Source organism: Sinocyclocheilus anshuiensis, unplaced genomic scaffold (assembly GCF_001515605.1).
Source record: "Sinocyclocheilus anshuiensis isolate Anshui unplaced genomic scaffold, SAMN03320099.WGS_v1.1 scaffold298, whole genome shotgun sequence".
Taxonomy (NCBI): Eukaryota; Metazoa; Chordata; class Actinopteri; order Cypriniformes; family Cyprinidae; genus Sinocyclocheilus; species Sinocyclocheilus anshuiensis.
Window position 1 is genome coordinate 194,287 of NW_015547640.1, and position 25,667 is coordinate 219,953.

The following is a 25,667-nucleotide window of genomic DNA, read 5'->3' on the forward strand; positions in this document are numbered from 1 at the left end:
ATAACGTGGATGTCAATATATCAAAATAAGTAATTACAAGTAATGATTTTGCAATATGTAAATCTTTTTCATCCACAATCTTGATTATTTTGAGTGTATTACTGTAACAATGTTCACTTAAAATGTTAATGTTGTCATGAATAGTATTACTCTTTGGTAAGCTAATGTGCATGAAGCCTTTCTCTACGGTGGCCGAGAGAGCTCAACGCGCTGCAACTTCAGAAAACACATGCAACTAGAAAAAGCACCAGCAAATCAAGCAAACATCTTCATCAGTTTGACAGCAGGCGCTGCAAATGCTCACAATGCAAACGAATAAAGACATGCAGAATTTTATTTGCAGTGCATTTCTTTATTTGGTTGTGTTGTGAGCACTTGTAGCGCGTGTGTTGTCAAGTTGATGAAGTTGTTTTCTTAATTTGCAGGTGTTTTTTCTATTTGCAGCGTGTTGAGCTCTCTCGGCCACCGTATTTATGCAGTAAATAGATCGTTCTATCAACAAGTTCATCCAGATCAACCTGTTGCCTGCCACTCAAACTTATTAAAGGTGAGGTGCAGCACCTCCCTCCCCAACACACCCACACACAAATCTGTGCTGGTGCTGTTGCTGAAGACTCAGGATCCACAGGAACTGTGAGTATATGTTTTAAAACTTTATGTAGATGAGGTATTTTCAGCAATAGAAGAGCAGTTAACACTTTAATGTCATTATACTTGGCAGGTGACAACAGTAGCATGAATGAATCCAACATTTGTCAGTAATAAGCTTTAAAATAACTATGACCTGCACACGACCACAATTGCATAAATAAACAATCATGGTGAAAAATGATTTGAGGAATTCATATTTCAGTGTGACAAATGTTTCCATTATCTAATGTTATATTTGAAAGTAATCTCAATTATAGTGTAAAATTAAATGTAAAATGAATTGCAATAGATTTCAGATCATCTTATGTTTACAGCTTTTAACTTTTAAAAGGGACATCGGATGCACATTTTCCACAAGTTGGTATGATTCTTTAGGGTCTTCATGAAATGTCTGTAACATACTTTGGATAAAATTTCTCAATTGTTGTGTAAAACAATTATCTTTTTCCATAGACAAAAACAGCTCTGTTCACGGAGAGCCGTTTTGGTGCATGTCTCTTTAACTGCTAATGAGCTACTGCTCACCCCACCCCTCTCTTCTGTGGGGTATGTTGACACACAAGACACCTGAATTGCTGCCTTGGGGTGTGTTTCCCAATAACAGTGTCTCTTTGTGTACTATGAAGACTCTAAAGGTATACGCATCTTAACCATAGTTATACCTTTTCTAGGCATGTTCCCCTAACTATACCTTAGAAGGTTGCTTAAGGCAGGGGTTTTCAAACTTTTTGGAGCCAGAGACCCCTTACAGGGAAGAAGATTTTCAAAGGACCCCCTCATAGTTATAACCGTGTTTAAGGCAAAAGTTTAATGTGAATATTAATATTAATATTCACATATTAATGTGAATGAACATAATATGACTGTTTTATTGGTGCAAATGGTCCCCATTGTATATGTAGTTTTTAATACAGCATAATATAAATAAATTTACCATATTTTCAGGAAAGTTTCACCAGGTCAGGAAAAAAACCAACATAAGTTGCATTGGTGTATAAGTTGCATTTTAATGTTACTTTCAGAAATAATTAAATACTTAAAATTTAAAATTTAATTTGCAGCCTTTTCTTGTTTTTGTAAGTGTCATTTATATATAGAACAACAAGATGGCTGCCACGGTGCGGAGCTCTCCCATTCTTTTGCTGTTTTTGTTTGTTTGTTCTTTGTTTAGTCATTCTTTTACTATCAGTTTTACCAGAGACAACTACTGGACATAAGACAACACACACCAGCCAAAATTGTTTCCAGTTTTTTATTATTCAGACGCTTTGTTGGATGTTCTAGTCAGAGGGGCAACAGTCCTATTCAAACGAGCTCAGATGGAAACGAGGAAAGGACTCTCTTTTAATCATTCATGGGGAACCGTATCGTGGAAGAATACACACATGGGATCACCGTGGGGATCACAACATATGGCACCTAGCCTAGCACAGGGGTTAACCAACAGGCAACTTTACGAGTGTTAGGTCTGGAGGGTGACGAGGAACTCCACAGGGTTCGCCTTGTGGGGAACTGAACTGAAGAGCAGAATGAGTGCACGTATCTGGTCCATAGAAGGGAATGGCGCAGCAAGCGAGACACCGAGCAGTTCCTCTGGTTTTACTGGCTACTCGAGGCGAGTGCATGAGAGGACACTGGCTCTACACGAAGGCTATAAAACCTAGCAAACGTGTTTGGTGTCGCCAAGCCCGCAGCTCTCAGGGCCGCTTGCTCTTACGCTTGCCACCTGGTTTGGCGGGGGGCCTGGACGGGCGGCGCCCCACCCCTGCAGCCGGGGGCAGGATGTGCTTGACAGTCTCCATCTGTTTCTGGGCAGCCGAGAACTGCTGGGCAAAGCTCTTGACTGCATCGCCGAATAGGCCGGCCTGGGAGATAGGGGAGTTGAGAAAACGAATTTGTCGGCCTCCCGCATGTCCGCCAGGTTCAGCCAGAGATGGCGTTCCTGGATCACCAACATGGCCATCGTCTGACCAAGGGAGCGCGCAGTGACTTTCGTCGCTCGTAAGGCAAGGTCCGTTGCTGTGCACAGCTCCTGCATCAGCCCTGGGTCAGAACTACCCTCGTGGAACTCCTTTAGTGCCTTGGCCTGGTATACCTGCAGGAGTGCCATGGCGTGCAGGGCGGAGGCAGCCTGTCCAGCGGCACCGCAAGCCTTGGCCATAAGCGTGGACAAGAACTTACAGGCCCTGGATGAGAGACGAGGGTTACCCCTTCAGGTGGCAGTGCTCCTTGGACACAATTGCATCGCAACCGCGCACTCAACCGGGGGGATTGCCTCGTAACCCCTGGCTGCGCCACCGTTGAGGGTAGTGAGGGAGGAGGAGGCACCAGACCGGTTTCGGGCAGAAAAAGGTGCCTTCCACGACCAGGTCACCTCCTCATGCACTTCCGGGAAGAAAGGCACTGGGGCGAGAGGCTGAGAACCAAGATACCAATCATCTAACCTCGACGACTCAGGACACGGTGGCTCTCTCCACTCGAGCCCGACCACCTTGGCAGCCCAGGAAAGCATAGCCGTTAATTCTGGGTCAGGCTCAGACAACGCTACTCTCCCCGAAGGGTACAACGCAGCTGAGTCCTCATCCCCAGACTCCAGCTCACCCTCTAATGCCGCAATCGACATCTGGTCATCCAGAGGAGCACCGAATGAAACGGCCAGTCCCCCATTAGAAGGACCGGCACGTTCACCCGGAAGCTCCACAGCTTGAGGTGTGCTAGAGGAATGGGGGACCCACTGAGATTCACTCGGCGGGTTTACCCCCTCTGTAACCCTCAAGTCTGTCTATTCACCGAAGTAGCCCTCTTCTGCGGTGCAGAAGAAGAACTAGATCGGGGCATAGGTAAGGGGACTCCACCTCTCCTAAGGTATTGGAGTCTCGACCGCAAAGCCGAGATGATCATCCTCCGGCAGTGAGAGCATGACTCATCCAAGAAAGCAGCCTCAGCATGCTTAATGCCCAAACACGTGAGGCAATGATCGTGACTGTCATCCGGTGCCAGGTAACGACTGCATCCAGAAACACACAGTTGGAATGACATCTTTAAAGGGGTCATATGATGCTTTTTTAAAGATCATTATTTTGTGTATTTGGTGTAACAGAATATGTTGACATGCTTTAATGTTCAAAAAACACATTATTTTTAAAATACTGTACATTATGGTAGGTTCTCTATGCCCCGCCTCTCTCAAACGCTTCGTTTTCTACAAAGTCCCTCCTTCCGACAAGTGCAGTCTGCTCTGATTGGCCAGCTGACCCAGTGCATTGTGATTGGCCGAACACCTCATCGGAAATGTAACGCCCCTTACCATAATCACGAGCATCAGCTTTCAAAATAAATGTAAAGACAGAGCCCGAAAGGGGAACAGAGTCGCGTGACAGACACATGATGAAGCTGGTATGTGTTTGTGATGTGACCCCCGCTCCCTCTCTCCCTCTCTCCCTCTCTCTCTATGCGCAAAACTCCACATTTGAACAGTCAATAGCAAATACTTAAAATTTAATTTACGCTTACAGTCTTATGTACACTTCCACAACTCTTATCCTGCGTATGCAAATCTTTTTGACGTCATTCTACCTTCATAAATTTGCTCTTTCAGAACCGCTGAAGCGCACAGGGGAAACCACTGCTGCAGCGCCATCACCCCAACACCAGTGCTCAAGAAGCCTCTTCCCCAGAGCGCTTGTTGACTCGTCAGAATACTCCTCTTCAGACGACAAGCAGAGCAGAATGATAGAACCGCTTGGCTCCGAAGCGAAAAGCTGAATACGCGTTGCACCTGCTGCGTACTTATGCTCGTGCCGTGACGAGCAGCAGCTGGATGCAATTATCGCATGCCAATGTGCATTGGCTCGTTTAATTTACACTCGAGGATAATAGGGCTCTCAGGCGAGATCCCAATACGTCTGTCACCAACGTGACTCGGAGTGACCAACTGAAAGGGAATAACTCAATGCGAACCAACAAGTGTTTTCCATGACAAAGATGGTTGGCTATCAGTCACTCAGTAGGTACTTTTAATAATGTTAAATAGGTTTAATATTTTTTAGATTATAAACTTGTTCATTTCGTTGGAAAGTGCAGTGCGCTTCTGAATGGCTGTGATATTTGAGTGATGGAAGAACCTCAAGCTCTGGATTTACTGACTTAAATACCAGGGCTGCATTATTTTGATCAAAAATAGTGACAAAACAGTAATATTGTGAAATATTATTACAATTAAAAAAAAAACTTTTTTAAAAATAAAATGTAATTGTTGCAATTAGCTATCACAACTAAAAATTTATTGTTAGAATAACATCATGGTGGATTTAACTTGTTGAGATAACTCAAAGATCTAAGCTGTCTGTTAATAGTTGTCACTGTCACATGATCAATCATAAATCATTCTAATATGTTGATTTGTTGCTCAGGAAACATTTCTGATTATTATCAATGGTGAAAACGCTTGTGGTTATATAGGTCTTCTGACAAGAAAAACGGACTCATGAGTTTATCAAATGATTTTCAGAAGATTTACTTTTATGTCAACTCTTTTGTTTTATAGATGAGTGCATCCAAACCCCAGGAAAGGTGATTCTGCACATATTCCTAGAATGATGAGCTAACAACTGTGCTGCATTACTTACAGAATTAACATCTATAACAAACTGGATAATTCAGAGAATAAACTATTGAAATGAATTGCACAATAAATTGTATTCAGATCTAGAATATTTATTTCAAATAGGTGAAGTTAAATTCAGCACTGCTCTGTCTGTCTGTGTCTCTGCTGCAGCAGTGAGGTGAGATTCGGACACTCTCTGAATAAGGAGGAGGAAGAGTTTGTAGCCAGAAGGAAAAACACAGTTCTGCAATGTCTGCAGAAGTTGAATATACACTGCAGTCAGGTAAAACATCTTACGATATACTTCATATATCTATGTGGCTATATGGATATGACCAACAAATAATTCTCCCTTACATGTCACCACATGTTGCAACATAATAGAGCACATGTGGCACAATGACTCAAGTTGTTAGGTTTAAATATAACAAAATTACAAAAGACACCAATAAATATTGAGTTGATTGTACTTAATAGTGTCTCTCGGTGTACTTCTACTTCAAGTTTACTTCATGCTATGGGAACGGTGATTGAAAACACTGAGTCACATTTTTTTTACATTTATGAACAAAACCTGAAATAGTGCATTCCCAGTTATTAAGATTTATATTAAAAAATGCATTACTAGGCTGTAGTTATTCATTTTAAATTCTTCATAATATGAGTAGTGTATAAGGATTGCTCAATAAAACTTAATGGAATTTTACTATACAATTGAGATCTTAAACAGGATTCAATTTTTTTTTTATGTCAAACATAAGTTTCACTCTCTATTTCCTATTTCCTTAGGTTTATGTTTTAAGTGGTGTTTGTGTTTCAGGATAAAGTGCCAAACATTGCATTACTGGGTTCTGGAGGAGGACAAAGAGCCATGGTGGCTTTGCTGGAATGCCTGGTTCAGCTTGATAAAGCGGGTCTTCTGGACTGCATCCTTTATCTGAGCGGAGTCTCTGGATCCACCTGGTACGAACCCTGAGAAACAACAAACACACAGAGATTCAATTGAGTTGAATGTCAAAAATGAGAGCAGTATGTGCTTCTCTGAAGGTGCATGGCCTCCTTATACCAAGAACCAGACTGGTCCACCAAACTAGAGACCGTGAAAGACAGAATCATCAAGAGACTCAGCGGACCAGGAGTCAGCTGGGACGACAAATCGGCCAAATTGAAGAAATATTACATGAAAGACTTCTTCAGCTTGACTGACCTCTGGGCAGTGCTGTTTGTCACATCATATGTGAAAGAGGTCTGTAACTATTCATAACACAACCCACCTTGACTTGTTGAGAGTAGAAGTGGTCATGTTCAGTTTTAAAGTGCATGTGTTTTTAGGTCGACCTATGCTGGATTTTATGGATAACGATAACTAGGTATTATTAGATACATATCATATATACATATATATAGAAAAAAAACATTTTTTTTTTTTAAATGATTTATGTCTATTATTATTATATATTATATATCACACATATTTCTTAAATATATACATATATGTGTGTGTATTTCTATATACATATACTGTAAATATACACAGTACACACAGATATAGCCTAATATGTAAACAGAAACATTTATTCTGGATGCGATTAATCATGATTAATAGATTTGGCAGTCCTGTATGCAGCTGTTGCATGCTGATAATATTAATGTAACGAATCAATCCACTGAAGGCGAGTTGAAGTGAGAACCCAAGTGCAGCTTTATTTACAGTGATCCAAACATCCAAACATAATCCGAGACTTGACTTGACATGTCAATTAATTGCAATGAACAGTTTTAAATTTTAAAGAATTTTAAAATTCTAACAGTGAAATGCAAAACTATTTTTAAAATGTTGAGAAATTGAGACTTTTTGAAATTTGTAAATTATTAGAAGTCAGAGCAATCGCAGCTTTTATTTACTCACTGCTTTAATAACACTAGTAGTGACAGTGTTAAAAGTAGGCCATCATTCATGAGAATGAATATGAAATCTACTCTCAGAAAGAGTCACTTCTCTTAATGAAGTAAAGTTTCTGGTGGAACCTTCTGCAGAACCTCAAGCATCCTGTTGTAAACTCAAACTTCAGCACATTATTTCAAACATCTCAAAGGCTTTTCTTTAGGATGGTATCAGTGGAGGAACCGCTGACTGTCTTCATTATTCATCAGAGAAGCACCCTTTCTATGTCATTAATCAAACTTTTTCGTGATCGCCCTGGCAGTCTCCACTACAACATAACACTGTAAAAAAATATGTTCTCTTCAGATCGATGAACAAACACTCACAGATCAGCGGGACCTGCACAATGAAGACCCGTATCCCATTTACGCAGTGATCGACAAGCAATGCAAAAGGAGTGAGGAAGGAGGTCTGTGTTTTTGTCTGAAAGACACCGATTTTTAATGTGTTTGGGTCTGCTGTTATATGGAGGTGTTTTCTGTCTGCAGACCCCTGGTTTGAGATCAGTCCGCATGAAGCAGGTTATTCCCTCACTGGAGCATTTGTGGAAACCTGCAACTTTGGCAGCCAGTTTGACAACGGCTCAAAGAAAAAACACCAGCCTGAAATGGACATGCTGTACCTGCAAGGTAACAAACTCTGTCGCAGGACTGCTGTAGCATGCAGAGAGAGCAGGCAAAGAAGAGTAGGTTAATAGAGAAACAAACATCCACAAAAACACAAGCACGAGTCCAAGGGTGCAAACAGCTCCAAGTAAAATGATTATGACAGGGCATGAATGCAGCACATATATCCACAGCGGCTAACTCACAAGGGTAACTAACAGACACAGTAGGAACAGCGTGACACTTCAACAAAAGTCCAAACACCAACACAGGGAATATATAACAACTGCTTTATTTATTATTTGTAATACCAACTTTCAGTGTATATTGTACGCTGTACATTGAACTGACCTAAATTAGATAATAGAACAAAATACATGAATATTCTCTGTGACATCTAGCTAATTGTCAAGTAAAAACTGAAATGTAACCAAGGGAATGATTGGAAATGTTCAAAAATCATTTTTCAGCTTAAAACTTTATTTTGCATTGACATTGTAGAAACTCACTTAATTTGATTTGATTTCATTTATTTATATAGCACAAATAAACACAGCAGGAGCTGACCACTGTGCTTTACAGAGTATAAGACTGAGATACATGATGAAGCGAGAGAGAGAAAGGAGGAACACATAATGAAATAAAAACATAATTAAGATTTGTTAAATGCCTAGGCAAGAAGATAAAACGTTAACTTCGATTTAAACTCATGTACAGAGGACAGGGATCTCAGAGATGAGGGCAAGACTGACAATCATTAAAACAGGAGTAATATGTTCACGTTTGCGCACTCTGTTTCATTATGACACACAGAAATGTATACTTCAGTACAGACACATCTCTGCCATGAGCTCTGTTCAGGAAGCTGAGGGACAAAATTAGTTTCATTTATTTGAAACGTTGTGTTTGTTTCATCTTGTGTTTTCTGCAGCTATGTGCAGCAGTGCTTTAGCTGATGGAGAGGCGACCTGGAAATGGATAAAAGGTACAACTTGAATTGTAAAACTTGAAGATTTAATTCTGCTTAAAAGTCATTTCGTTTTCATTTGATTTTGTTTTTCAGCTATTTCAGTACCTGAAATAAAATCGGTATTAGACAAAATGGAGCAAGGTATAGAATTTTATTATGTTTATTTATCGATTAGTTCCATGTATTCAAATATTTGTTGATCTTTCATTTGTGGCCAAGCAAATGTTCAAGCCACAAGCTGAAAAATTAAGTGTCAGATTAAAAATACAGTAAAACCTAAATTTATTCAGACACCTTCAACATTTCTCACATTATCACAGTTTATTCGCTATAGTTTAGAAATGAGTAATAAAACACAGAGTGAAACTGTGTCAGAACAAATTCATCTTGATAATCACAAATGAATTACAAACCAAAATTTCTTCAGACTCCTTCAAAATTTCTCACATCACAGTTTATTTGCTATGGTTTAGAAAATTGTAATAAAATATGACAAGAACTCCAGAGTTAAACTGTGTCAGAACAAATTCATCTTGATAATGTCAGATAAGTTGATAGAAAGGCATGTAACAAAACATGCTCAGGTCAAAGTGTCAAATCAAATTTTTGGTGCCACATTTTTTGATCAGTTTTCTGGTAGTTCACTGTATGAAGAATGTTTGGGTATAATATGTCACAGTTTACGTTATTTTGCTATCCTCACTGACATAAATGAACTATAGTGTCCTGCACCCACTAGTAAAAAAATATAAAAAATTATATCTGGTGTCTAAATAACTTTTGGTTTGACTGTATGTATTAAAAAGGTCTCTTCAAAACTGTTAACATCCCATGGATAAACCTGTAGCACTTGCTAAAAATATATCACCAGCCCTGATGTAATATTGTTTTGTATGATTGCTTCTGGTTGTGGGGAAACACCTGCTATTCACTGTAAAAATGAAAAGATCAGTCCGGAGGAAACGCCTCGAGAACCACTCAGGAGCCTGTCGGTGAAGGTCAGTGAGGAACTTGCAAGGTTTCTTGACAAAGTCTTTCAAAAGGAATGAACAACTTGAATTCTTTTATACAATACATTAATGCAATTCATGGAAGCACAAAAAAATGCAATACATGTTACATAGAGTTAACTAAAAACCAGGTGGCTCAAATCTCCTTTATACTGTCGGTTATTAAACGTCTTTCCCCTATTACAATTCAATGTATATTGCAATCAATGTAAAGTAATAATAATAGTTCATCATGCAATAGAAGACGAACAATGAAAAAGAAGCAGTTGGTTGAAAATAAGGGGAGGTGTTAGATTTAACACCAAAACACCAACATGTCAAAATACTTGAAAAATGTCTGTAAGTACAGATTAAAAATGCTATTTTCCATCAACACGCATCTGTCACAGGTAGTGCTAAGCATGTTTGATGAAGAAGGAGAATCCACAAAGTCTTTTAATATATCCACAAGAAGAAACTCACAGGAAATTTAATTTATTTCTGTGATCAAAACTGAATTTTCAGCATCATTATTCCAGTCTTCAGTGTCACATGATCGTCAGAAATCATTCTAATATGCTGATTTTGCTGTTCAAGAAGCTGTTTTGTAACATTATACACTATACCATTCAAAAGCTTGAAATGTTTTTTGAGCAGCAAAATCAGAATATTAGAATGATTTCTGAAGGATCATGTGACTGGAGTAATGATGCTAAAGATTCTGCTTTGAGTTCACAGGAATAAATTAAATATTAAAATATATTAAAATAGAAAAGTTATTTTATATAGTAAAATGTTTCAAAATGTTACTGAATTTGCTGTACTTTGGATCAAATAAATGTAGGCTTGGTGAGCAGAAGAGATTTCTTAAAAAACATTAAGAATCTTACTGTTCAAAAACTTTTGACTGGTAGTGTGTGTATATAAGCAAGACATTTTGCAGTGTGCTTATGTTTTGTTTAATTTGTCAATGTATTTCCCTGTCCCCGTCGTCTATAGACGAATGTTACCAGGAGCTCTTGAACCCTGTGGACGCTGACCCTTCTGCCCTTGAGCAGTCCTCCAGAACAAAGCTGACCGGTAAACTTTTCCTAAAGTGTGCTAGAATTTATAAAGAGAATATCTGGGGCTAGTTGTCACACTTACTGCAGTGACTATTTCTCAGGGGTGGTTCATTTTTGTTTTTAAGTTTATTTCTGACAGACAAAAGAAGTTATTCATCACATTTGTTCATCACTTCAAGGGTAGATAACATTTGAACTGATGCAATGAAAACAAGGCTGTGATGGAAATATGAGTTTCGATGAAATCGAGTTTTTTTGTTAGAGAAATAAATATTTTTACTATTTTATGTTCACAAAGGTAAACAATAGTAATATGTCCCCCTCTTTTTGCAGACCTTTTTGGAGGCCAAAGGCAGTTTGGCCAAACTGCTGATAAGCACAAAAAAACAGCCAGGTCAGGTCACCTTTATTTATATAGCACTTTATACAATACAGATTGTGTAAAAGCAGCGTTACAGTGTTAAACAGAAAAGGCTTGTAAATGTTGCAAACAAAATTAAATTCTGCTATAATAATAATACGTTTTATTTATATAGCACCTTTCAGCATCTTTAACACTAATGAAACGGCGGAGCTTGGCAATGCGATGTAATTGAAAGAATGCGGATTTGGTGACAGCTTGGTATGAGCTTGAAAGGAGAGAGATGAATCGAAAATAACACCTAGATTTTTAACATTACAAGATGATCTAATAGGAGTACCAGCTATCTCACAAGAAAAGTCATTAGGAATGCTGCTAATGAGTGACAGGGTTCCAACAACAATGATCTTGGTTTTAGCCATGCTGTTTTTAAAAAGTAGAGGTTATCCAATCTTTTATTTCATGTACACAAGCAGAAATTGTGTCAATTTGAGTGGATGGAGCGGGCCTAGAGATAGAGTAGAATGCCATCAGTATGTAAATGGTAATTAAAGCCATATCGGTACAAGATTTGACGCAGGGGGAGTATGTAAATAATGAATAATAGCGGGCCAAGGACAGATCCCTGGGGGACACCTTGCTTCAAATGGACAGTAGGGGATCGAAAATCCTTCACTGAGATGTAGAACTGTCTGTCAGAGAAGAAAACCAGGAAAGAACAGCACCAGAAACACCCACATCAGAGAAATAAGTAAATTATGGGAAACAGTATCAAAGGCAGAGCTAAGGTCAAGTAGCAGAAGTATAGAGCGAGAACCAGAGTCACCAGAGAGTAGTAAATCATTCAATACCTTTACAAGTGCAATTCCATAAAAATTCAAAATAGTTTTTTTTTTTTTTTTCTTCTAAGCTTAAAAAACGATAATCTGAAGATCCTGTGATGAAACCTTTTTAATCTCCAAAGAACCATGTAGTTAAGAACCCTATACAGACAGGAGTTATTGATAAGACCCTAAGAACCATTTACTGAACTGAAGAACTGAAGAGTTTTAGAAAACTAATTTTGAAGAGTGTATTTGTTTCATTGATCTTTGTAGATGCATTGCTCAGAGGATCTGGGGCAGGAATTATAACTTCCTCCACAACATGACAGGTGAGAACAGACCCGTTTGGTAACTGGAAATTCATTGTGAATAATAAATAGACTCACTTCAAGCTATGGTTGAGTAGATGAATCAGTGCCAGCCGCTCTTTTGCAAAAAGAGACGAGAGATTTAATAGACGCCGGACTGTTGATCAACTCACCCTACTTCCCAGTGCTGAGAAAAGAACGAAACATTGACCTCATCATTGCTCTGGATTACAGCGATGGAGATCCTTTTACGGTATTTAATTCTATATAATGCACACATTGTCTCAAAAAAGTTAATTGAAAAGAATACATCCTCTAGAAATGTAAATTCCATCACCATTTACTCACCCTCATGTTGTTCTGATCCCATATCTAAACTCTTCTTTCTTCTGTGGATCACAAATGGAATTTGTTTTAATAATGATGACATTCATAGTTGCCACCATAAGCTAAAATATACAGAACTTCAAAAACACCACATTTTATTTTGAGTTCTGTAATATCTGGATAGAGCCTCCATCCATCAGGTTTCCCATTCATCTCAGTGGTGGTTTCTTGCCTGGTGCATGATGAAATATAGAGTAAAGGGGTAGATTTAAGTGAATACCGTCAGTCTCAACAAAAATGTCTGTCTAAGCCTTTTAATTAAGTGCTATTGCTATATTTTTCCATTGCAGACAGTGAGAGAAGCTGCTAAAACGTGCAAGAAACTAAAGATCCCTTTCCCTGAAGTCAACATTCCCAGTGAAGAAGGGAAGAAACCAAAGGACTTCTATGTGTTCAAAGGCCAAAACGTTCCGACCGTGATTCACATCCCTCTGTTTAATGTGGTCAACTGTGGAGGCAAGTTAACATCTTCCAGTCATCCTGAATAATGCAGAAATGCTGAATAATGCTGCAGATTTCCAGATCCTCTGTAGATTCTTCAGATCATATTTAATGTCTGATAAACTGTTAACATGCATGTTACATTCTGACTAGGTGTGGTAATGAGAAGAAGCCTAAAATACCTTATAACCTGCATTTATTCACCTCTGACACATCAGTTTTTTATATTGTAGTCATGGTTTGATTTTTACATTAAATGAATGCGTTTGATCTTTTGCTTGTTTGATTGTGTGACACGGATGCGCGTGCTTGGTCCGGACCCTTAAAGTAAAGTTTACTTTTTCTGCGCCATTATTTAAAGCCCAAAAAAAGTATGTCTTAACCCATATCACACCATTTGCTAAGCCACATTATTAGGGGTCCAAGCACCAAAGGTGCCGGAAGTTCCCTGAACTCTATGGTACACTGTAAAAAATGACCATGAATTTAACGGTAAAAGACTGTAAAAATGCTACAGTAAAAACCTATTAAATAGTTAACGGTAAATTCCCCTACTACAGTGGCGGGCCGTGCATTTTACACCTAGGCCTTCAGTGGCGTCCTACATGAATTAATCCATCTCTTCATACCATCATAATGATGCCACGGCTATAGAAACCATAAATATTACACAGTAATGCAGTATAACAGGGCACTACATAACAGACGGGTATCTTATGTAGCGAGAATGAATGCCATTACTAAAGAAAAAACCCAATTAACAATTGCGCAACACATCATCTGTAGCTGAAGCATTAACCTAACAAAATGACACAAATACAGTCCATCCGATGTTCTTACAGACATTTATTCACCCAAACGCATTTATACCTTACAGATAGCATTGGTATAAAACAAATAAGGTGATTACATGTGTTTTAAAGTTGACCTAACAATTTAATCTGAGATATTCTTACGGAAACTTAAACCTGGCTCTATATCGCGCAAATAACATCAGCATACAACGCATCAAGCGATAAGAGTCAAAAATTAAAATTAAGCTACCATACCCTAGTGGTTTTTCATCTTCACGAGTCTTTCACAGAGCCGGTGCCGAGGTGTGTGGTTGTTTTTCGCAGTCATTAGGAATACTGTTTTTAGATTTACTAAATATAGTAGGTAAATATTTTTTCAAAATGCACTGAAAATCTAAACCTGAGAAACACTAATAAAAGTTTTACTAAGTTTTAATAAAATGATTTACAGTGATGCTGTTTGCTAGCTAGTATGCTGAGCATCCAATCAAAGGACGAGAAAATGCTGACGTTATCGTTAGCCAACTAGATGGCCCTGGTGCTGCCAACTTGAAATCTGATTGGTTAAAGCAACGGTTTCATTGCCATTGATTTAAGCTAACAGACGCCTGCACTGTTGATTCTGAAGGCCTTAAGGCAGATTTCTTTGACCCTGGCAACACGATTGCTGAAATATGATTGGATAAAAGCTCTAATATAAACATACACTGCTGGAAGCAGTGCAACCAAGAGAAAAGCTATGAAATGAAGAGAATAGACTATTGGAAATAATTTAATACACATTCATGGAAAAATATATGAAAACTAAATCAGTGATTCTAAATAGTGTTTAGGCCAGCAGAGAAGGCTTTGCTGGCCCTGACGGCCCACCACTGCCCTACTATATACGGTGAAAAACTGTATTGGACATTACAATGTAATTTTACGGTAGTATACCGTTTTTGGAAGTGAAAAAGACCGTATAATTTACAGTGAATAACCGTAAATTGACATTCCCAGAATTTCCTGCGTTACATTTCAAATTGGATGTTTTTTGTTGAAATAACTATGTTTCTTAGTTTTTTCTTATCAGTTTTGTATATTAGGGTTGTGTGTTACACCTAATGTTGTTAAAATAATGTTTATTGCATTATTTCAGTTTCATGTGTGTTACCATGATGGTGTTTAGTGTTTGTGTGAATGTGTACCTTCTATATATGTTGTTATTTAAAAGCTGCTTGTGATGGGCTTTGGTTCATCATGTGACTTTCTCATCACTGCTTGCATTTGGTGGCTATCAGTGTATTACAAAAGTACAAAACAGATTTCAGTACTTCAATAGGTTGGTATATTAACATTATTTCAGATAAAGGAATGACAGTATTTAACTGTAAATTTAAGTTAAAACCGTAAAACCTAAAATGTTGCTACCATATTTTTACGGTAAAATTCCGGCAACCACAGCTGCTGTTTTTTTACCGTAAGTTTTACGGATTTTTTTTTACAGTGTAGGAGATGGTCCCCCACTACTTGGGTGCACACACACTCCGATCGGACCATATAGAGCTATTATAACGAAATGCACGAAATGCAAACATGGCCTTTTGCACACCAGTTAAAATGAAAATTTGCCTCTTTTTATTGCAGTAGCCTACATATTGCTGCCTTCATGCCAACCAGCAAACATGCCATCCTTCATGACTTTCTCATGTCCTGGGTGCTTATAGCAATTTATAAAATGCCAGCCATTTACATCCATGTAAATGAGAGATGATGGCCATAAAACTAATGTTGTCCAACAGAGGGAGACACAAGACAACAAATTATTTTAGATCGCATAGTTTAAAATCTGTGTAAATGGTTCAATAGATTAACTATGCACAGCATTCATTATAGCTTCATAAAGTTTAATAAAGACTAAAAAAACCTAAACCTAATCATTTTCCAAAGAAATCTGTGATCTCCAAAATACCTTAATTTTTATATATGCTAAATTCAGAAAACATTTGTCAAGTTGTCAGACATGCTTGAGGTCCAGTTAAATGAAGAGACAATATTATTTGTCTATTGTAATATGGTACATAAAATAATACTTCCATAGAAAGACACTTAAATACTAATTTTACATTTGAAAAGAAACATGGCCATTGTAACGATGGATCTCCATATTATTTATTTATTTACTGATTCATTCATTGTTTTTCTCTTTTTAGAAATTCTCAGTTTTATATATATATATATTACTATGAATACTCCATTTTCTTTTTTACACTTATCCAGACCTGTAAATGACTAAAAACCCTGCTGATTTATGTGTATTACTGTTCCACCAGGTAAGCCTGGTGATTGGAGGAAGAAATATGGCATCTTAAAAGGCCCTTACAGCGCTGAGATGATCACTGAAGTTATGGGGGTCGCTGGAAAAAACATCTCAAACAACATAGAGAAACTGCTGGAGCAGATTCGTGCCGTCGCTGAGGCTAAATGATTCCAGCCACAAATACGACTATATTACAAGTCGTCAAGAAATTAAAATTCAATCTGTTTTCTAAATGCATTTTGGTCTTATTGTAAATTATTCATGCTTTTTTTTTTTCTATGCTCTGGTGAAACGGCAGATTCTCTCTGGTGATGCGGGATGTGTGGCATTATAGTCATGTTTGGACTTTATTTCTGTTTATTATTAGCCTTCCGTTTCTTCATTGTTTGACCTTCATAAGACCTAATGTTGTTAAATGAATGTTTATTGCATTATTTAAGTTTCGTGTCTTACCATGATGGTGTTTAGTGTTTGTGTTTCTATATATGTTAATATTTAAAAGCTGCTTGTGATGGGCTTTGGTTCATCATGTGACTTTCTCATCACTGCTTGCATTTGGTGGCTATCAGTGTATTACAAAAGTACAAAACAGATTTCAGTACTTCAATAGGTTGGTATATTAACATTATTTCAGATAAAGGAATGACAGTATTTAACTGTAAATTTAAGTTAAAACCGTAAAACCTAAAATGTTGCTACCATATTTTTACGGTAAAATTCCTGCAACCACAGCTGCCGTTTTTTTTACCGTAAATTTTACGGGAAATTTTTTTTACAGTGTATTTGCACAGATTTTCTTCTTATTGTTCTTTGTCTGTCTTAAAAGTGTCTGGCCAGCCAAAACTGTAAATCCTAGAAACCAAATTTGGCAAGATGGTCCCAAATCTCCCCCACTACTTGGGTGCACACACACTCCGATCGGACCATATAGAGCTATTATAACGAAATGCATTTAAATTAAACATGGCCTTTTGCACACCAGTTAAAATGAAAATTTGCCTCTTTTTATTGCAGTAGCCTACATATTGCTGCCTTCATGCCAACCAGCAAACATGCCATCCTTCATGACTTTCTCATGTCCTGGGTGCTTATAGCAATTTATAAAATGCCAGCCATTTACATCCATGTAAATGAGAGATGATGGCCATAAAACTAATGTTGTCCAACAGAGGGAGACACAAGACAACAAATTATTTTAGATCGCATAGTTTAAAATCTGTGTAAATGGTTCAATAGATTAACTATGCACAGCATTCATTATAGCTTCATAAAGTTTAATAAAGACTAAAAAAACCTAAACCTAATCATTTTCCAAAGAAATCTGTGATCTCCAAAATACCTTAATTTTTATATATGCTAAATTCAGAAAACATTTGTCAAGTTGTCAGACATGCTTGAGGTCCAGTTAAATGAAGAGACAATATTATTTGTCTATTGTAATATGGTACATAAAATAATACTTCCATAGAAAGACACTTAAATACTAATTTTACATTTGAAAAGAAACATGGCCATTGTAACGATGGATCTCCATATTATTTATTTATTTACTGATTCATTCATTGTTTTTCTCTTTTTAGAAATTCTCAGTTTTATATATATATATATTACTATGAATACTCCATTTTCTTTTTTACACTTATCCAGACCTGTAAATGACTAAAAACCCTGCTGATTTATGTGTATTACTGTTCCACCAGGTAAGCCTGGTGATTGGAGGAAGAAATATGGCATCTTAAAAGGCCCTTACAGCGCTGAGATGATCACTGAAGTTATGGGGGTCGCTGGAAAAAACATCTCAAACAACATAGAGAAACTGCTGGAGCAGATTCGTGCCGTCGCTGAGGCTAAATGATTCCAGCCACAAATACGACTATATTACAAGTCGTCAAGAAATTAAAATTCAATCTGTTTTCTAAATGCATTTTGGTCTTATTGTAAATTATTCATGCTTTTTTTTTTTCTATGCTCTGGTGAAACGGCAGATTCTCTCTGGTGATGCGGGATGTGTGGCATTATAGTCATGTTTGGACTTTATTTCTGTTTATTATTAGCCTTCCGTTTCTTCATTGTTTGACCTTCATAAGCAATAAAGAGCCGATCATTAATAATCACATCAACCATAACACAGACTGGATTTCTGCTGATTAAAATATGTATTACTTTGCTTCTGTTCCAATGAATTAATAAACTGTTCTCTAAAAGCAAGGCTTTGTCCTGGTCATTTAATATCATTCAGCAAACAGCACGAATGCCAGCCTTTTGCAGAGAACATCAGCTTGTTTTTCCAGTGCAAAAACTGAATCTTGCTGATAAAGAAGCGGCAAAACTGTATATGACACAATACACCATGCGACTACTTGAGTAGTTGGTTCATTTTTTGGCCATTCGTAATCAGTAGGTTGAACTGTCTAATACTGTATGTACTTGATTTTTGGTTTTCTAGCTATAAACCATACGGTCAGAATCAATAATGCTTTTACAGTCAGGGGAGCTCAATCCTTTTACTGGAGAATTACTTTCCTGCAAAGCCCAGCTCCAACACTGATCACATACAATAAAAAGTTGTTTTTTTCAGTCTCATTAGGCCTAAATCATCATGACATTTTCTGTAAAATGTGATCTGTGTGACAGTAGAGGAGGATGCAGTCTGCTATTAATACACAAATCAACATAACAGACAGGATTACAACAATTATTAATTAAAATATTGTATTACTGTTAAATATTACAATATTAATGTACTGTTCTTATAATTTTCATTATAAAACTGATAAGATTTGGTGCAGCATAGCTAACTTTAATTGGTCAATTCAAAGTTTGTTCCAGTATTATGTATAAAAATATTTTAGCACTTTGGACAGAATATTTGAAATAGGGGGCGATTATTAATTTCACAATGATCAAGATGTTTTTTCTCTCTTTTAAGCAGTTAAATTCAGAGTTGGGGAAAGTTACTTTTAAAAGTAATGCATTACAAAATTGTTACTCCATTTAAAAAAGTAACAAATTACGTTACTTAGTTACTTTTCATGGAAAGTAATGCGTTACGTTACTTTTTAAATCTGCACAGGGCTTGCTTGTTTGTTTTTAAAATAAAAAAAGTTCTATTTTTGGCAAATATAAAAGCCTTTTCACACCAAAAGTGAAATGAATAAGCCTCAGGCTGAAGGGAAAGTAAATTTACATCCGTACAGTAGAATGCAGAAGAAGAAATTTCAACACACTTCAGCAATAAAAAAAGACACTCAAATGTTTGTCTAGAGTCATTTTTGCTTATTATTATGGTTGATCTGGATCATCGAAGGTCAGAAGCAAAGACATTGGTTAATATAATGGGATTAAATACATAAAGCATATTTGTGTTGTTTAACATTTAATTATTGCAGGTATGCGTCATATTCTGAGTTGCATTATTTTTATTCATTTTGAGGAATACTGAATCTGTGTTTTAGTTTTTTGTTAGTGAGATGAATTAATGCATATTCATATTTTAGAACTACAGTAACATCTTCTGATTTCTCTCAACATGGGGACAGGAGAACCGTCGATCAATAAATTGGGGGGAAAAAAGTAACTTGCATTACTTATTTGAAAAAGTAACTCCGATATTCTCTTGTAAATTAAAAAGTAATGTTACTTTACTAGTTACTTGAAAAAAGTAATCGGATTACGTAACTCGCATTACTTGTAATGCGTTACCCCCAACACTGGTTAAATTGCCTTTTAGAAATGTCTGACACTAAAAAGTATTGTGCTAGAGTTTAGAAATGTCAATGACAAATCCAAAGCCAACATAACCTTTAAGAGGTTCCTATTATGCTTTTTCAACTTTAGTGTGTGATGTTGCTGTTTGAGCATAAAGATCTGCAAGGTTACAAGGTGCATTCGCACTTGTAGTTCGGTTCTCTTGGTTCTTTTGGTCCACAGCAAAAAAACAAAAAACTATACATTTGGTCCCAGTCCGCTTAGCGCTCACACTGGCATTTTTGACAGCGAACCTAGATACTGAACCTAAAGGCAACCAGCTAACCAATCGGTTCACATTTTGTGGTTCAGAAGGAGGGGCTGCATCAAAACGGGAATTAAACCGGCCGTTTGAGAGACTAGTAAGAGAGGCACTGCAATAATGTAAAATGTAAAAAAAAAAAAAAAACAGTCAAGCTGCATGAATAGCTATTCTTATACACCCAAAAAACTAAATCAGGACTTAGTAAAAGGGCATTAATAACCAGGGGTGCACACGTTTTTCAGCCTGGTTCTCATATGAGAACCTGGAGATTCGGTGTGGTCCTCACATTGCATGAACGGTTACCCATTAACAATAACTTAAAAAAAAAATAAAGACTAATATTGCACTTTTTTTTTAAATTAAAAACCAAGTAAAGTGTGATAATACTATATTTTAAAATTAAAGGGAAGTATTAAATACAAATACAACTACTTTATAGTAAACTTAAAAAAACGTTAATATTTACTACTACTTTTTAAAATTTATTTTCAAACTTAAAATCAGCAGGCTTTTATTTTGGCGGGTTGCCGGCAAAGTATGTGCGCTTCGGGTTCAGAGCTGCCGATCGAAGAACATCAGTGAATGAAACGTCACAGCTTTGCATTGTGCCTAGATTTAGGCTTTCAGTTTGAATAGAAATCTTATATAGTTTGACAATCTAATGGTGATTGTGCATTAACAGCGGTCAATCATGTCGCTATGCAAATGCGCTGTCAGAACTTATTTACACAGCGCATTTTTTATTTTGGTCGCGCATGTCGACCTGCGGACCACTTATGTGCACCCCTGATAATAGGACCCCTTTAACATGTGAACTGCTTTGGATAAAAGCATCAGCCACATTTAAGTGATTTCTGTGGCCCGTTTAGTGAAACCATTTTAAACACCCCGATTGTACAGAAACAAATGACAAGAGCCACAACTGATGTTTCCAGATGTTAATCTGACATGGATATTCATTCAGCAGTTTAATCAAACAGGCCGAAGCCCATGTCCTCATCAGACTCCTCGGACTCCTCTTTGGGCGCCTCCTCTTTGGCCGCAGATTTCACCTCCACAGCCGAAGCAGCAGGAGCTGCAACAGCGAAAGCGCTGGGATCAGCCAGGAAGGCCTTCACCTGCAGAGGAAAAAAAGATGCGCGTTTAGCGCCAGTGAAGGCAGAAAAATGTCCATTAAGGACCAAGCGTCCCCGTCTGTCGGGATGAACAGCCCTGACATGGACAGACATGGAATAGTGCAGGATTGATCAACAGAACGCTACGGATCAGCAGTTTCGTAACCTAACCTGCAGCAGCAGCACTTCTGTGTGAGATCTGAGCTTTACCTTCTCAGCCAAGGGGAAGGAGCAGTCCGTTTCCACGGCGACAGCCAGGACCCTCTTGTATCCGTTGATGATGGAGTGAGGGATGGAGGCGAGCGTCGGGTAGCCGATCTGCAGACACACACTGGCGATGTTCCTCACACCCTGAACAGAAGAGATGGACAAGTTACACAGACATCAGGGAATAAACACTTTATAAGGCCTGAAAGGGGGATGACATTAAAACGTAAAAAAACCCTTTTTTTTTTTAAACATTGATTTTTAATGAAATTATGTTTAGTTAAACTATTTTTATTTTTTTTAATATTCAAAACACTTCACTTTATATAAAAGGGGGGAAAACAAGTTAAAATAGAAAAAAATAATAATTGAATAAAAAGGTAAAAAAAAAGTTGTATATTTTATTTAAAGTCATTTAAATTATATAGTTATTTAAACAATACTATAAGTATATAATTTAGATTTTTGAGTAAGAGTACATTTAAAATCTAACAAATCACCCCGTTTTATTAAAATAAAAAGTGTTTAAAATGATAAACTAAAAAATGTATATCTATATTAAAATATAAATTAATTTAAATTGTATTTTTAATATAATTCTATATACACAAGTATATATATTAATACAATTATGTTACTTATTTTAACTAACATTATATTTTAGTTTTAATTTTATATTTAAACATTAAAAAAAATAAATGGTGTTAAAATAAGAATTATTAAAATCAATCACATAAAAAAAAAAAAAAAATCACAAATACAACCATCATCTGGGGCCCCCAAAAATCTGATAATTAGCATCTTGAGCAGTGATTTCTCTTTCAGGTCAAATCCCAACACAAGCACGAGTAGCATTAACTGAACTGACCTCCAGGAACCTCTTGTGCAGGGCGTCTTCAGTGATGTCCAGCACCTCGGGGCTGTAGACGCTGCCGTTATCATACACCTGCTGGATGATCAGCCCGTAAGAGAAGGGCGAGATGTTCAGCATGTTGAGCAGCGTGGCCTCGCTGGCGCCCACCTTGTCTCCATGTTTGATCAGCTGAACGTCGCTCTGTGGCCAGAACAGGACAGTTTAGTTCATTTGCAATATTTACAGGAGAAATCTAAAAGTGTCTGAGACCAAGCGTCCCTGTGAGCCGTGGGATGCAAACACACAGGGATAGAAGGAAACCGGTTTATTTGTGCAGGGGGAACGACAAACCGGCACTGCCACAGCCGGGCTATAACTTATCCTGCATCTCTGGATTCATCAGCATTTGTAATGACCGTGAATATTTAAACTTGTTGAAAACATGTTAACAGGTCAATTTCATAAAAAAAAATAAAAAAAATTAATTAATTAATCTCAAGATTAAGATATCACTTATTTGATCCGCCATTGACTGGGGGAAAAAAAAAAAAGATTTTCTTGACTAAATATTTTAAATATAAAGAATACGGTAGACCAAACAATGTTGAGCTTCACTGCTAAACTGAATGAGGCACAACGGTTGTCTTAAAACATTTTGTGTAAAAAAATATATATAATAAAAATATATACATTCTAAAATATTTGTAATTTCTTAAACAAAAAAAGAACTGATACTTAAAATAAGGTATTTGTCATTTAAAAAAAAAAAGTTCTAAAAGTTTAATTTAAAATATTTAATCTCATCTTCATAATCATTGGAAGCCAAAATTGTAACTGAAAACAGGATTTGATTGACCGCCCATTTCTGCGACTCACCAAGATTTCAATGGTTCCTCTGGAGATCTTGGTGGTGATTCCCAAAGCCTGGAAGAAGGAGGTCTTCTCAGGGCCGAGCCCGGTGTTCTGAGCCGGGACGGTCACCTCACACGGGGCGATGGCTCCGGCACGGGCAGCAGCGGGCACCTACCATCACAGACCACAATAACAGTGACATGAAGAGATGCATTCAAGCCCTGAAGAACCTCAGACATTCACCCAGTCCCTCAGTGATACTCACTTTGTTCACCAGCAGCAGATCCCGGACCTCAGTCAGATCCTCCTTGGTGAAGACGAAGCCGACGTTCCCGCGGATGTGGGGAAGCAGCCTGCAAAACATGGGGATAAATCAAACATTCACCTGGAGTTCTTTAGAAACTAAAGTTTAGACATGCAGCTAACGCAGAGTGTCTGAGACCAAGCGTCCCTGTGAGTCGTGGGATGCAAACACACAGGGATAGAAGGAAACCGGTTTATTTGTGCAGGGGGAACGACAAACCGGCACTGCCACAGCCGGTCTATAACTTATCCTGCATCTCTGGATTCATCAGCATTTGTAATGACTTGATGAGCGAATGAAAGTCGATAGGTTTCACAAGGAATTTCTTGAAATCATCTGTTGGCGGTCAATTTTCAGGAATTGAAACTAAAGGAGATTCATAACACAGTCCTGCATCTTAAATTCAACTAGCAGGTCAAAAATAGGCCAAAAAAAATTAATAAATTAATCTAAACTAAGTCTAATAATCTCTCATTTGATGAAGCGGAGTTCAAAATTACATTTTACTTTCGCTTTAAAATTTAAACCGACTGTAAAAATAAAATTTTAAAATTTGACTTTCCACATTACATGCATGAGCTTAAATGCACTTTAATATAAAAAGCAGTCAAAGCAGCTTTGATTTTAATGCCAATATTCAATTTTTTTAATTTAATGTAAATTCTGCAAAATAATTTTTTTTTTTAAATATTCCATTTGTGGTCAAAGTTTTCACTATTTTTCTGTGGCAGTTTAGATGTAGTGAAACTGCCCACAGATGCAGAAAACATCAGAATCATTCATGCATGTGAAAACTTGCCAAGAATTGAGCAAATAGTGGCTGAGATTTAGACAGGAATCGCGTCTTTGTGGTGTTTTTTGCCAATTAAGGGAGAATACAAGACTTCTTTACCTTGTCAAAAGAAAAAAAATGTGACATGATTAAGCTGCAGGGCAGTTTTATCCATAATTTTATAGAGATTGCACACTATAAAGACTTTAAAAGCCTTTGTTTGTCTACTGTGGCTGACACGCACCTCTCCAGAGACGGGTTGTTTTCCAGGTGGCCACGGATGGCCTTTCTCATCATGGTGTTTTTGCCCATGAGCACGACGGCCTTGCCCCGCAGGGACAGACGGATGGTCTGCATCTGCTTGGAGCCGACATTGTCAGCGCCCACGATGAAACACTTGGGGTAGTCATCCAGCAGTTGCTGTAAACAGACAAAAATGTGTCAAACTACACAACCGGATGGGAACTGTGATTTAACCATGTCTGAGATCAAGCGTCATTGCAGATCATGGAAGACAAACAGAGATAGTAGGAGAGAGTCTATTACAGTGGGGGGGGGGAATAATGCATTAATTGAATCAAGCAAATCTTGTAGTATTAATATTTATTCATATTTAAATAATTAAATATATATTAATTATATGAAAAATAATGCGATCATCAGCAATAGACAGCATATAAATAAAAACTGCATAATGTTACGGAGTTAAATGTTGATCTAGGAAGTGGTATATGTCTGTGCAAGCTTTGGAGGTGATGGAAGCGATCTACTGGATTTATGCTTTGATAATCGTACTGAATATTATCCTTAAAGACAAGGTTGAAAAATCTGAGGGTCACAGGTTGAAAACCATTTAGACATGACACGTCTTGCAGTGTATAAATGGTTGTGATGAAGATGGCATTAACACTTAACCAAAATTTCAGCAAAATGTCAGTTTATGCCAAAATCAAAAACTACAGTTGGAAAACATTTCACATGAAACAGTGCTTTGTCACCTACTGGCTTTAACTTCCTAATAAAATGTTTGAGACCAAGCGTCCCTGCAAGTCGTGGGATACGGACAGACAGGGATAGTAGGAAACAGTTTGATTTCAGCAGGGGGAACGACCAGCCAGCACTGACACAGCTGGCCTGTAGATGTCCTGCTGTAGCTGAATACATGTAATAGTTTAATAATAATAATAATAAATAAAAAACATACTATATACACACTCTCACACCCACACTCACACCCTCACCCACACACCCTCACCCACACACACTCACCCACACACACTCACCCACTCACACACTCTCCCACTCACA

At 37.5% G+C, this 25,667-nt stretch overlaps 2 protein-coding genes across 8 annotated transcripts; one reads left to right on the top strand and one right to left on the bottom strand.

Moving 5' to 3' along the window:
- Window positions 1-565: 565 nt before the first annotated feature.
- LOC107701851 (cytosolic phospholipase A2 gamma-like) lies at window positions 566-16,603 on the top strand. Of its 7 annotated transcripts, none has more exons than XM_016503988.1 (16): window positions 566-633; window positions 5,198-5,223; window positions 5,429-5,540; window positions 6,078-6,220; window positions 6,305-6,503; window positions 7,509-7,611; window positions 7,691-7,831; window positions 8,739-8,792; window positions 8,871-8,918; window positions 9,725-9,775; window positions 10,766-10,846; window positions 11,164-11,224; window positions 12,289-12,344; window positions 12,422-12,576; window positions 13,001-13,166; window positions 16,258-16,602. In XM_016503988.1, the coding sequence occupies exons 2-16, from the start codon at window positions 5,198-5,200 to the stop codon at window positions 16,410-16,412; spliced, it is 1,551 nt and encodes a 516-aa protein (XP_016359474.1). In that variant the 5' UTR covers window positions 566-633; the 3' UTR covers window positions 16,413-16,602. The 7 variants fall into 7 exon arrangements, with proteins under 7 accessions (XP_016359474.1, XP_016359477.1, XP_016359472.1 ...); XM_016503991.1 differs by having other exon boundaries at window positions 570-633; window positions 5,432-5,540; XM_016503986.1 differs by lacking the exon at window positions 566-633 and adding an exon at window positions 4,306-4,638 and having other exon boundaries at window positions 5,432-5,540; window positions 16,258-16,603.
- Window positions 16,604-21,179: 4,576 nt separating this feature from the next.
- LOC107701857 (60S acidic ribosomal protein P0) lies at window positions 21,180-24,802 on the bottom strand. Its single transcript, XM_016503994.1, has 6 exons — window positions 24,604-24,802; window positions 23,549-23,636; window positions 23,308-23,454; window positions 22,447-22,632; window positions 21,582-21,722; window positions 21,180-21,374 (listed from the first exon to the last, which is right to left on the bottom strand). Exons 1-6 carry the CDS (start codon window positions 24,714-24,716, stop codon window positions 21,225-21,227), a joined length of 825 nt encoding a protein of 274 aa, XP_016359480.1. The 5' UTR covers window positions 24,717-24,802; the 3' UTR covers window positions 21,180-21,224.
- Between the last annotated feature and the right edge of the window lie 865 nt (window positions 24,803-25,667).

Excerpts from the sequence above, each read along its gene's own strand:
- LOC107701851 (XM_016503985.1), top strand. Across the intron at positions 7,612-7,690 it reads CAAAAGGAGTGAGGAAGGAG|ACCCCTGGTTTGAGATCAGT; the intron begins GTCTGTGTTTTT and ends TTCTGTCTGCAG. Across the intron at positions 8,919-9,724 it reads ATTAGACAAAATGGAGCAAG|ATCAGTCCGGAGGAAACGCC; the intron begins GTATAGAATTTT and ends AAAAATGAAAAG.
- LOC107701857 (XM_016503994.1), bottom strand. The coding sequence starts at position 24,716 with ATGCAGACCATCCGTCTGTCCCTGCGGGGCAAGGCCGTCGTGCTCATG. Across the intron at positions 23,455-23,548 it reads ATCTGCTGCTGGTGAACAAA|GTGCCCGCTGCTGCCCGTGC; the intron begins GTGAGTATCACT and ends CTGTGATGGTAG. Across the intron at positions 21,723-22,446 it reads TGCACAAGAGGTTCCTGGAG|GGTGTGAGGAACATCGCCAG; the intron begins GTCAGTTCAGTT and ends TCTTCTGTTCAG.